This window comes from Dunckerocampus dactyliophorus, chromosome 19, assembly GCF_027744805.1.
Source record: "Dunckerocampus dactyliophorus isolate RoL2022-P2 chromosome 19, RoL_Ddac_1.1, whole genome shotgun sequence".
Taxonomy (NCBI): Eukaryota; Metazoa; Chordata; class Actinopteri; order Syngnathiformes; family Syngnathidae; genus Dunckerocampus; species Dunckerocampus dactyliophorus.
In genome coordinates, this window is record NC_072837.1 from 4,729,620 (window position 1) to 4,742,961 (window position 13,342).

Below are 13,342 nucleotides of genomic sequence, written 5' to 3' on the forward strand. Positions count from 1 at the left end.
CTGAAAGCTCTGCATTCAGTTAATAAAATCAGAAATGTTGGTGTAAATGAAGAGTGTTAGTTTCGATATTTGGCAAGAGCTAAACTGGTGAAACGTTGTCTTTAATGGTGTCACATTACAGAGCAACTTGTACATTGATGAGTTATTTAAAATGGGTAATTTATTGAATCCCATGGGTTGCAATACACAAATTACAGTGACCAGCATGCAAAATTTGTAAACAATGAATAACATCACAACCAAGAGCATGAAACAGGCATACACGCTGTCCGTATGCGTAATTGTTATTCACATGTAAACATACACTTTTTTGGTATTTTAGGATGTAGCGGTACGCCCGAAAGGGCCAGGTGGAGGCTCCCTGCCCTCACACTTTCTCTGACATGCCGCCAGAGAAAAAAAGTTATTAGAGTTGCCTTGGCAGCCGCCAAACCAGAACTCTGTACATTTGCGGCTGCTTGGGTTGTAATAGAAACGTCTCTTCCACGTGTCACAGGGGCCCTCGTCGCGTGGTAGGGAGCACACATTGTGTACAGGTGGAGGAGTTGGCTCTGCGGACTGCTGGATGGGAACCAAAGGTAAATGAAGCAGAAAGAAGTTTGATTTAAAAGTGAACAAGTTAATTAAGCTTCATATAGCAGATGATGACACATCCTGTCTTTCAGCTGCATTTGTCATAATGCAATACAAGAATTTTTCATCACATGAATAGAGGCAAAAATTAGACATTTCCTACCACAATGGTCTGGTACTCGGGGCACCCAGCTCTTCCAAATCCTTGAGCAGCAGTCACTCCATCCAAACAACATCCATACCTAAGAATGGAAGGTACTTTACCTTAGCAAATACATATCTATATAGTAGAAAAAGAAGGGCACAAAAACTGCTACCGAGTGTGAACACAGTCAGCTTGGGAGCAGCCCTCATTTCTGGGTCCAGTGGCTGGTGCACGGCTATCAGGGCAGCAGCCATAAGCAGACTGTTGACAGTCAGGAGGGGCTACTCTTAGACTGGCATCACTGTCAGTGTTTGGTCTGGAAGCAACTAAATGCAGACACGTATCCAAATCATTAAGCATATACGCCGCATATGTGAATGAATGTATCGTAACATCACATAATAAGTCATAGTATTCAAATCACATCCAAATCTACCACTTTAATTGCATAATCAACCATGCAAACATGATGTTCATTTTCTACACACTTGAAGGCTCCCCAGGAACATGTGGTACAAATCCTGTCATGGTGCTTTCATGCGCCCCTGGATCCTGCAGACTCGGGACTCCTACAGGGAGAAAATATCCACTGAAGTCAGTCACAACAGTCACATTTGAAGAGTGCGCTGCAAGGGCAAGGTTGCCTCACTTTGAGCTTCATGGCAAGGCTGTGTGTTGCATTGCTCCGCAGTTACAGGTTTGCTTGTGATCCCGCACCTGACCACTGGGTGGGGTTTTAGATCGGAGTCGAAGCAGCCCACCTGCCTCTCCCTCACGCCGCCGCCACAGCTGCGAGTGCACTGCAACATTATAGTCAGACACACTTTTAGGTATTAATACTGCATGATACTGTTGTGCCGTGCTGTCCAAAGTGCGGCCTGGGGGCCGTAAGCAGCGTGCGTCGTTTTTTTTTTACTGGCCCGCGGCACATTCTAAAAATACAATTTTACAAAAAAACAGCAAAAATGTTCAAATCAACTGTAATTTTATTATTATTTTTTAAAAGCTATTTTTTTAAAGTCGTAATATTATGAGAAACAATCAATAAAGTTGTAATTTTTGGGAAATGAGGTTGCGGAAAAAGTTATTTTGTTGCGAGAATAAAAGGCAAAATCAAGTCAAAATATCATGGGAATAAAGTCATAATTTACAAGAATAAAATTTACAAAAAGAAAGTAGAAACATTTGCAACTGCAAAAAATGGAAAAACAAATAATTTTACGAGAATAAAGTCAAAATATTAAGAGAAAAAAGTCGTATTCTAACACAAAAAAACTCTTTTACAAGAATAAACCTGTAATATTATGAGGATAAATAACAGAATTTCAGTAACATCGAGGTGAATTATTAAAGAAAACAGGAGTTTTTAAAGTCCTATTATGAGAAACAAACAAAACAAAATAAAGTTGGAGTTTTTGGAAAATTTGGTTGGGTAATAAGTTATAATATTATGGAAATAATGTCAAAATATTATGGGAATGAAGTCATAATATTACGAAAAGAAAATTGACAAAGGATACTTAAAAAGAAAGTTGAAATATTTAGACAATTTGAAAAAAGCAACAGCAAAAATTGGGGAAAAAAAAGAACAAAAACCGAAGTTCATACTAATAATAGGCTTTTTTACCTACTGTATATCACAAAGCCAAGATGAAGACTTCAAGATTTTCTTGAAATATATACAAAATATCCAAGTGACCCTTTCATTTTTCATATGTGGCCCTCAGTGGAAAAAGTTTGGACACCCCTGCTGTGGTGGTTACTTTTTACACTTATGAGGCTATGTATTAAAATGTTACTTAAAATACCTGTATGGTTTTATAATGTGACAGTTTGACTCTGGAACGAGTATTTCTTCTTCCATTATTTACTATGGGGAAAATAGTATTGAAATCCTATAATTACCAGTCCATAGGCGGCCACATGCCAGGCGATGTGTGTGTGGCAGACTCTTCTCCTGCACGTTCGGACCGAGGGAGGTCTGGTGAGGCCTATGCAGGCCTCGTCCGCCAAATGTTCCCCTCCTAGACCCTCACAGATCACTTCTCTTGTTTGCTGGCCTTCCCCACAAGTCACTGAGCACTAATCAGGATGCAGACCACAATGATTTAGCTTCATGTATAGTGCACTAAAGCATTTGAAAGATACAAACCTCACTAAAGCTGGAGACAGTGTACTTTGCGTCACATGGGTGCATGTTGCACACCTGCTGGCACTGGGGTCTCAGCAAGCGCTGCATAATACAGTACGTTTCATCCACCGCATGGGGGTTCACCGGGTCCTGAAGCCAGCATTCAACGCTGCGATACTGCATTCCTCCATCGCAGGTGGCAGAGCAGTCACCGTAGGCGCCGGTTTTGTACACGTATGTTTGGGTCTCCCTCGGGCTATCGGGATATGTGTCATCTTCCATGCCCAAAATCACTCCTTGGCTTACTGCCTGTAACAAGTAGTTGTCAAGGTGCTTGCTGTCTCTTTAAATTACAGCAGAACCTGCTTTTCACAAAATGACAAAAAGCTGCGACTAATTTACCCACCAATGAAACGGCCTAACTCTATGATACCTATGATTTTTCCCCTATGATATGCCTCTCACAGCGCATAGCATCAGCATCGCGGTACACAGCATCACGTCTTGTTAAAGCACCTTCCTGCTGGAAAATGTTGAGTGAATTGACTTGTGAGACAGCGCCCCCTTCTGGATTCATATCTGCAGCGCTATTATCACCCTGCAGACAGCGCCATCTAACCACTTTCTATTCAAGTTACCATAAAAACAGTTCACCATCTAAAGCACACAAAAGAAATCTGCAAAAATGCATGCAAGCGCATGCCAAACCACGAATAGACGTGCATCTGCTGTATATTCAAATGTGTGAATGTCATTGTTAGCATAGTACTTAAACAATATGCTAATTATCGTGCTTGCAGTTTGCACTGCATCTTGTTAAGAGCTGTTTGTAACCATAAGGTTTACATGAGGCGTGGTTCTCTCGCCATCGTCCTCACCCTACAGATGCCGTCCACGCAGATGTCACTGCGTCCCACATGGCACAGTGTCCCATCCTGTACTTTGGGCCAGTGACGGTAAAAAATGTTCTCTTCTCTAGTGACACAGGTCAGTTCACATGGGTTGGCTGCAGAACAGAACAGAACAGACCCCATCTAAACATTCTTACATCCAGTAATCACATTGCATCTATTTTGCAGTATTTCGTACCCTACCTCCATAGTATGGCACCCAAGTGTGATGTCTGCCTTGAAATTCCATTCGGTCAAATTGGGAGCACTGCTCCTCCCTGAAGTCCCTGGAACCCACGGGACATTCCTATAATATTAATGTTTTGTGGTTTTATGGTCACGCTCAGTTTTGAGTGCCAAGTTTTACACACAAAATAAATATTACATTTGTATTACAGATCTGGAAGGACTCGGATGATCCCACGCAGTTATGACCCCCATCTGTCCTAAAAAAAGAGACAGGGGAAGCAAATATTAAGAATCATCATTATGCAAACTACATTATTAAGACTATTATACATTCAAAAATAGCATTTAACGGATGTCACAAAAGGTCTACCCCAGGGGTTTTCAAAGTGTGAGGCGGGCGTCCCCTGGCAGAAACTTCAGGGGAGGTGCAGCAGCTTGAAAAAAATCTATCTATATTTTCCCCCAGACCTGCTATGCTCACTGCAGTTACGTTAAAGCTACAATAAATAGACTTGTAGTTCCTACGGTGAGAGTTATTCATTCCTTCCAAAAGGTCAGAGGAAAACCAAAATGTACAAAAACCGAGGTAATTTTTCCAACAGGAAATCACGTAAATCCAATTAATCTGACACAAGCAAATTTTTATAGAGAATAAATATAGTTTTAAATGCAGAAAACAATGCGAAATGATTATGAATGATGAATGGATGAAAATTATTGTTGATGTGGGCTTAAAATTGATATCAAGAGTGCTTCTCACCTTACATCCATCCATCCATTTTCTATGCCGCTTATCCTCACTAGGGTCGTGGGGGCATGCTGGAGCCTATCCCAGCTGAGAGGCGGGGTACACCCTGGACTGGTCGCCAGCCAATCGCAGGGCACATATAGACAAACAATCATTCACACTCACATTCATACCTATGGACAATTTAGAGTCGCCAATTAACCTAACATGCATGTTTTGGGAATATGGGAACGCACGCACGGGGAGAACATGCAAACTCCACACAGAGATGCCCAAGTGAAGATTCAAACTCGTATCTTCCAGATCTCCTGACGGTGTGGCCAAAAGGGGACGATACAGTGTATGCAATATTGTACACAAGCCGAGGCAAAATGTTGGAGAAAGTTTTGACGAAAACCGGGGCGTACGAAAGCCAAGGTATGACTGTATGCGCAAAAACGTCGGTTGCTGAAGCGCTGAAATTACTGGTCGATCTATGCTCCCACCCTCGCCTATGGTCATGAGCTTTGGGTCGTGACCGAAAGAACACGGATACAAGCCGTTGAAATGAGTTTCCTCCGTAGGGTGGCTGGACTCACCCTAAGAGATAGGGTGAGGAGCTCGGTCATCCGGGAGGAGCTCAAAGTAGAGCCTCTGCTCCTTCACATTGAGAGGAGCCAGTTGAGGTGGCCCGGGCATCAAGTCCGGATGCCTCCCGGACGGCCAGCCGGAAGAAGGCCCCGGGGCAGACCTAGGACATGCTGGAGGGATTATGTCTTGCAGCTGGACTGGGAATGCCTTGGTGTCCTCCCGGTGGAACTGGAAGAGGTGGCCGGGGACCAGGAAGTCTGGACTTCCATACTGAGACTGTTGCCCTCGTTAAAATTGATGGATGGATGGATGGATGGATGGATGGATGGATGGATGGAGGAAGCCCCAATCGTAATATATTCTTTGAGGGGAGCCTCACCGTGCCACACTTTGAAAACCCCTAGTCCAGCCTATCCAGTCTGGGTGTGATTAGCATTACTGTTTCATTCAATGAACAATCAAGAGTGTGCAAATACCTTAATGTAATACATTTCCTGGTTCTCATTGCCACACCTGTGCCGCAAGAGCGGCTGCAGGGGCCAAAGGGGCCAAACTCCCCCCAGTGATCATGCAACGGCTGTGTCTGCTGTAAGCGCAAAAGCATCAAACTCACTTCGTCAGCCTGTAAGTCTCACTTACCCTACACAGTATATACACACTGTGGCAGGACTGCAACATGCTTAACCACAAAATATTCCCCATATGTTGCATAACATGCACATAAATCTGCTCTTTCATTCAAGCGGCATCATGGCCGGACCTTTTGAAGAATGTAAACATTTTAGAACATACTGTACTGAAAGTTGAAAAACACTGCCAGATGTTAGACTCACAGTAAAGACTGCGGGTATCGCCAGCAACTGCAGGAGAGCCAGGACTCTCAGCTTGTCCATTTTATTGGCACCTGCAGAAACAATGACAAGGATAGGAATGAAATGTTACTTTGTTGATGTTTTATTCATGTATCAAATCGTAGTAACAAAGTAAGGTTCATTACGACATGCTTACTGATGACTTTCGCCATATGTTTTTAAAAATGTTCTCTTTCTGTAAGTATCACATCTAGGAGCCCCAATACTTTTATCAATGCTATGTAATACCAGTCTTACCTTCTACGGTAAATGAGAATGCCCAAGAAATGCGTCCAGTCCCGGTGTTAGTCCAAGGAGTAATGCTGCACACTGACATCCAGCTTTCTATCCTCTCACTCTGTCAGCACAGCCAATCAGGCACCAGAGCTCAGGCACACACTGAAACACAGCCTCTTTCTATGCTGCAGTCCATGGAGGTTTAAGATTCATTTATTTACGTATGTCAAAGGCTGTTATGATCTGGGGACTCAGGTATGGGAAACTACTGATGCTGCAGCTGACGGTGCTTTTCATTTCATACCAAAATGTCAACGCATAATGAGAAGGGACAATATCGGAGGATAGATTCTTTTAATAATTTTATGCATTTGTAAAATAAATCCTAAACGTAGAAGTGCATGATTGGAGACAATCACAATGTGTCCCACAGGCAAAAAGCAGAGCATATAACGATGCCTGTTGTTGTGCAAAAATGTCCACAACGCATACATTTTACACTGTGGAATTACGTGCTTAATGTCGACATAATATACACAGCAATTCATTCGCAATTGACCCGGACATAAGAGTCGTCCCTCACTACATCGCGGTTTGAATGCTGCCGCTTTATGCTATCACGGTTTTTAAAAATGTTCATTCATAAATCATGCTGTTCCGTGGTTGACAACGTCATATTATTAGTCCAAAAATATGCACTTTTAAGCAAATTTTACATATTTTTGGCCTAAATGAAGCATTTTCAAGCATAAAAATGATTAAATCAACTAAAATCCAAATATAAGACATTCAGAAAATGCATTGAAAAACACGTTGATATGTAGTATTCTACACTGGTCACCAGGTGTCAGTAATGTTAAATTAGCCACCACAAGAAGTCCCAGAAGTTAAAAAAAGAAACAACAAGGAACTCTCCCGATGCTAACATGTGTGACTCTATATTATGTCTTATTTTCTCTGATTATGTCTTCTATGTTGGGTAATACTAGTGCAATGGTGACCATAGGGGTGTTATTTCATGTCTAGAGGGCTCTAATAATGTTAAAAACCGTATTTAGAAGGTAGTAAATAGTTTTTCTATGCCTGAACTATGACAATATTCTATTCATAAGTAAGGAAATTCGTGGAAATTCACTTCTCACAGTCGGGTCTGGAACCAATTGATCACGATAAACGAGGGATGACTGTATTTCAACTTCTTCCCAAGAGAGGCCTAGCTTTTCTTCCCGTCACTCACACGCACCATTCACCTGGAGAGATGCAGCCAGGGCACACTCCAAAAAAGTTGTTATGATGCCAATTTAAAAATAACGGTCATCAATGGAGCAGAGTCACCGGACAACTGTCGAGCAGCGAAGAACTCCACCAGTTATTTCACCGATATCAAAAACATGATGTAAAAATGTCATGAAAAAGAGGTGTCGTCTTATATTTGGGTCAAGCGGATAAGCTAATCTTGTCACTAAATCATCTTAAAGCAACATTATGTAATAATTTGAATAACAGCTTGTGTAATGGGCGAATGGTGTGGCTGTCACAACACATCACCTGCGTTAGAGGTCTATAATATTAGTGGACCAGCCAGGACAACTCTCATATTGCGCTTGTCGCATACATCCACTGGCTTCTTTGGTAGGTTAGCATGCAAAGCAAGCAACATTTCACCACCAGAGGAGGAGCTCAGAGCAACAAAATCTTCCTTATCCTACTTTAAAGCCATTAAAACACAAGCAAATGCCGTCTCACACATTCATACTGTATCTAAAACCAGACCCATCATTCTCCTTCCATGAGGATTAAAGTCATTTTGCGTCCCTCAGAACTGCTTGCTCAGTTTCTGCGCTTCCTGCTCTTTGGCTTCGAAGGCGCTCTTGGTGCTGAACAACGCCTCCATGGCATCCACGATCTCCTGCATATCCCGGGAGAGCTCCATGTAGCTCTCCTTCAGGTCGTCCTGCTGCTGCTTCAGCTCCGTGGCGGCATTCAGCAGGTCACTGGCCTGGTTGCTGCAGTGGCTCCTCAGCTGCTCCACGTCTGACAGCAGCAGCTCCATGCTCTTCATGAGCTCGTTCAAACTCCCGGTCGTCATCTCGAACGTTTCGTCCGAAGCGTCGACTGCAGCTGCCTCGGTGTTCGTGTCTGGCTCCGGAGGCGGCGCTTCTGGCTCACGCTTTGTGTCTTCTTCCATGACTTACTGATTCGTGGGGTCAGTAGCTGGAAGACAAGAGAATCATTCACCTTCTGTGCTGCTCAGCTGGCGAAGACTTTAAGCTCTTTGCACAGGGTGAAAAATGCACTAATCTGCTTGCGTACCCGTGTGTGAAGTGTGTTTGTGTAGACGCATGTGTGTGTCCAGGTGCCCTCTCACTGGTCCTGTAATCCGTTTAGGGACGCTATCCCGAGCAACACCCTCCCCTCTCCAAACCATCGCCAGCTCAGGGGAGCAGCAGGCGGGACGTCAGATTATGTGATTCTTCCCTCCTCCTCAAGATCGCCACGGCCATGACCGCAGACGGATTAGCAGCCACCTTTGTGGCGCCGTGTGTGGGCGGCCTTTACACTTAGGTGTGCTACCACACACACACACCTTTATATACTCAACAAACTAACATTTGCAGTGCCTTTTGTCTTTCTTTCCATTCAAATGTGTGTTTTATATTTAGCACAGAGCAGTGATTCTGTTGTGCAGCCATCAGGCCTCAATTGTCAAATAAAAAGCCTACTGGGTGTGGCTTGCTTATCAGCCAGTGTTTTCATTGGTCTATGGCAGGGGTGTCCAAACTTTTTCCAGGCGACTTTGATATTTTGTAAACAAACACATGTAGATATGGTGATATATGTGAAAAAGTGTATTATTAGTGTGACCTTTGTGCTTGTTTTCCCATTTTTGCTAGATTTTTCTCCCTTTCTTCTGAAATAATCGACTCTTTAATCTTTTCGAAATATTATGACTGTATTCGAGGGGTGCTCCGATCAATCGGCCAATGAAATAGCAAGTATCGGCATATGCCGATATACAGTACTTGCAACTTCTGCCGTCATTCAGCATGTATGATCGCAGCTAGCGATCCTACAACAGGAAGGAGATCGATCGACAATGGTCTACAGCCAGAACACAGAACACAGTGGGCGGGTTCTCCCTTAGCCAATCAGGACTGTTGTGGCTCTGTATTTACTGAGACAACTTGATGCATCTGCTTCAACTCTCACATGAGTATAAAACACCCTCAGTACAAGTACAATAACAACCACGTGCAACAGAGCACTGCTAGATCACTCTAATACACCACAAGGACTCAGAACACAACGCGCGTTCATACGCTGTGCAAAATTGCACTTTAAAAAATCCGCGAAAGAGCGAATCCGCGAAAAGTGAACCGCGAAAAGTGAATCGCGATGTAGCGACGGGACACTGCGCAACATTTGAGTCACTGCCACAGCTGTAGTAAAAGACCACCACAATTTTGCCATAATTGCCAAACATCATGAATTGAAATACTTTTATCGTAATAAAAATAACTCATATAACATTTCATGAATGGTACCTGATCTGAAAAAGAAAGTATTAAAATGTCTAAATGTGCAATAGATGCTGCGTGAAAGGTTAAGGACTGAATTTGCACAGAAAAATAATTGCAAATCTTGCGTGTAATTCTAACTAAAGATTTACTCATAAAAATAGTCTGTAAATGTTCATTTTCTTCTGCTCCATCATCACCCCATAGAAAGTTACTAAATAGAAAACATACAAAAAGTCTGTGTATGTGTGAAACCATGCTAGAGTGCTGCAAAAAGCACCTACCCTTTAAATGGCAGTAAAGATAAGAACTCTGAACGATGACCTCACCGCTTCAAGTCTCTTATCAACGCAGACCAACTTGTTCTGCCAGAGAGGACAACCAATGACTTTTAAATACAAAATTGGCACCAAAGACGGTGCAGAATAACATAAAAAACTTTTTTTTTTTAAGACATGGAGCACATTAATTTTTGAAGCATTATAATTAAAGAAATGCACAATCAATCAGCAATGCCTGTAGTCTAAACATTGAATTCCTTAATTATAGGGTATACGTGTATTATTTTAAAAGAATAAATAAATAAAGCGTCCGGAAGTTGACAGGAAATATGAGAAGAAATCCACACATGATCCTTATTACAATCAGCTAGGGCAAAGTGGCTAAGATGCAACAAAGCACTTACTTGTTCCTTTAGTTCTGAAGTGTGTGTGAACATCCAGGATGTTGCAGCGTGCACACTGAAGATAAGCGGCGTCTGCAGCATGGTACCTTGTCGGAGCTCGCCCATTTCTCAGCAAAAATGGTGCGCACTAACATGAAAAAAATAGCAATAATAACATAAAAATGCAAATAAATAAAAAATGATCATCTATGATATTTTCATGTCAACCAGTCACAAAAGTGATATATATATATATATATATATATATATATATATATATATATATATATATATATATTGCTTTTATACAAATGATTTAGTTTTGATGTAATTACATGTTATGTTATGCAGTAACACTAACAAAAATACAATTTTCAAAAAATTACATTTTTTTCTAATAATTATTTTCTTGTATAATTTTTCTTTATATTTATATTATTTTTTTAATAGAAATTATTTTCCAGGATTATGTTTATATTACTTTATTCTACCTTATCACCTTGTTGTGTTAAAACACTGGCAGGGTTACACGTTAAACATGAAGTCATTACTGTCATAATTATTTATCATTTATATTTTATCCATCCATCTTCTGTGCCGCTTATCCTCAGCGGGTATGCTGGAGCCTATCCCAGCTGACTCCGGGCGAGAGGCGGGGTACACCCTGGACTGGTCGCCAGCCAATCGCAGGGCACATATAGACAAACAATCATTCACACTCACATTCATACTTATGGACAATTTAGAGTCGCCGATTAGCCTAACATGCATGTTTTTGGAATGTGGGAGGAAACCAGAGTACCCGGAAAAAACACACACACGCATGGGGAGAACATGCAAGCTCCACACAGAGATGCCCAAACGGAGATTCAAACCCGTTCAAATTCAAGTCCTAACTGTGTGGCCAACATGATAACCACTAGGACAGCGTGTAATATTTTTTCAAGCCTAATAATTATAATAATTAATACTAATAATATAGCAAAATAAGCCAAGTCATGACAAATCAAATGTTAGATGTGGCGTTCAACGTTTTTGTAGTTCCACAGGACTTCCACACGAGGGCAATGTTGTTGTTAGTACTAATGATGATACTCCTCATAATGCCGTTAACACAACACGTGTACTGGTGTTTTATGTGTCTCTCAGGGAGAAACATGTTGATATCCTATACATTAAAGGCTCAAATGTACAGTTTTACTTCCATTTTGAGACTCGTACCCCTCTGTGTTTCAGCGCAGGCTTAATGTGTTGTGATAAAGTTCCGACATTGTATATTTGTGTGTTTAAATGTCTGTCAGTGCATGTGGGAGCTGGGTGGGGGGTTTAGGGGTATGGATTATTTCATCCGGGATCGTATTCAGGGAACCCAGCCAAGCATGATGCAGAGAGGGAGAAAAGGGGGCATTGTTGTGGTCCAGATGAGTGTCAGAGGTGCGTCGGAGAATAGTCCCACTCGTGGGGCCTTTAACAAAAACACACTTGCAACAACTGCCTGTCGGTCTTGGAGCGTTTTTGAAGCCCTTTTGGGCGAGTAAAAGGATTAGATTTAAAATGGCAGACATGAGTGCTGCAGTACAAAGCACATTTGGAAAACAGAACTGGAAAAATGTCCATTCTTTTGACACTCCACTTGCCCATGAACTCATCCCTGTCTTTATTTATCTCCTTGGAAAAACATCTGCTTCATCTCCGTTGAATGCTTTCAGACATCCCGTCATCACCACCAGTAACTGCGGCAGAAAAAAAGCGTGTGACACTGTTTCCCCCCGGTGATTTACTTAAGTAAATGAGAGCGTATGAAAAGCTCCCTGTCACAGGAAGAATGGGAGAGTTATGGGCCGGCGGTTTGCTCCTGTGGGCCCTCGGTAGGAGGGTGCCTTAGGGGGGAACCATGGGCCTGCTGTGATGTCTTTACCCCCCCTGAAAGAACACAACTTATGGACCCTACTAGGTGCGCTTGCAAGATTTATGGCTCTCCACCTGGTACATGGTTGTTATTGCTCGAGTTAAAGATGTTTAAATGAGACTCGGGATCACAGCTGTAAGTTTGCATGAGCAGTTTGCAAAAACAAAGACATTTAAGGCCACTTAAGGCAATGCACAGTAATTGCATGCAGGAAATAAGGATCCATAAGGAAGGAGAATGGCATCCCAACAGCAATACAGTGTTCCCTCGCTACAACACGGTTCACCTAGTGCAATTTTGCATATTTTTTTTGATCTAGCGGTGCTCTGTTGTGTGTCTGTTATTGTATTGTAATGTGGCGGCACTAAGACAAAGCTAACACAATCCAAAACAGTCTCACTGGTTGTTTTTGTCAAACAATCACTTACAGTGTCTTTAAAATACCTTTCACCTTTCGCAAATTTTTTAAAGTGCAAATGTAGTGCTTTTTTTTTTTTTTACAGCTTATGAACGCTGTTACTGTTTTCTTTAAGAAGAACTGCATTGTGGGATGTTGTAGTGTTGTAGTTCTGTGCTTTAGCAGCAGGCGGAGGTGTCTCTCCATTCTCTCTTTTCTGTCTGCACCGCCCATTGTCTTCTGTGTCCTGATTGGCTGCAGACCGCTGTCAATCAATCTCCTTCTCCAGTCTCCTGCTGTGGTCATGGCTGCCAGACTAGCTAACCGTGTGAGCTGCTTGCTAACCGGCAGTGCTGTAAACAATAGAAGAAACAGAAGACGCTAGCCGTGTGAGGAAAATACGACGACAGGAGCAATGTGTTTTAAACAAGGATACAAAAACGCTCCAGTCCAGCCGAACGGCGCCAGGACGACGAGGCACGGTCAGAGTGAAATACCGTGAGTCATTCAATCATTTCTT

General features: G+C 42.3%; 1 protein-coding gene across 3 annotated transcripts; it reads right to left on the reverse strand.

Annotated features, from left to right (window-relative positions):
* Positions 1 to 125: 125 nt before the first annotated feature.
* Positions 126 to 10,217, reverse strand: paplnb (papilin b, proteoglycan-like sulfated glycoprotein). Of its 3 annotated transcripts, none has more exons than XM_054762674.1 (13): positions 6,356 to 6,501; positions 6,080 to 6,150; positions 5,723 to 5,832; positions 4,125 to 4,185; positions 3,944 to 4,046; positions 3,728 to 3,855; positions 2,871 to 3,158; positions 2,624 to 2,800; positions 1,368 to 1,518; positions 1,207 to 1,287; positions 891 to 1,044; positions 737 to 815; positions 126 to 558 (listed from the first exon to the last, which is right to left on the reverse strand). In XM_054762674.1, exons 1-13 carry the CDS (start codon positions 6,432 to 6,434, stop codon positions 319 to 321), a joined length of 1,722 nt encoding a protein of 573 aa, XP_054618649.1. In that variant the 5' UTR covers positions 6,435 to 6,501; the 3' UTR covers positions 126 to 318. The 3 variants fall into 3 exon arrangements, with proteins under 3 accessions (XP_054618649.1, XP_054618647.1, XP_054618650.1); XM_054762672.1 differs by having other exon boundaries at positions 126 to 561; XM_054762675.1 differs by lacking the exons at positions 6,080 to 6,150; positions 6,356 to 6,501 and adding an exon at positions 10,137 to 10,217 and having other exon boundaries at positions 127 to 561.
* Between the last annotated feature and the right edge of the window lie 3,125 nt (positions 10,218 to 13,342).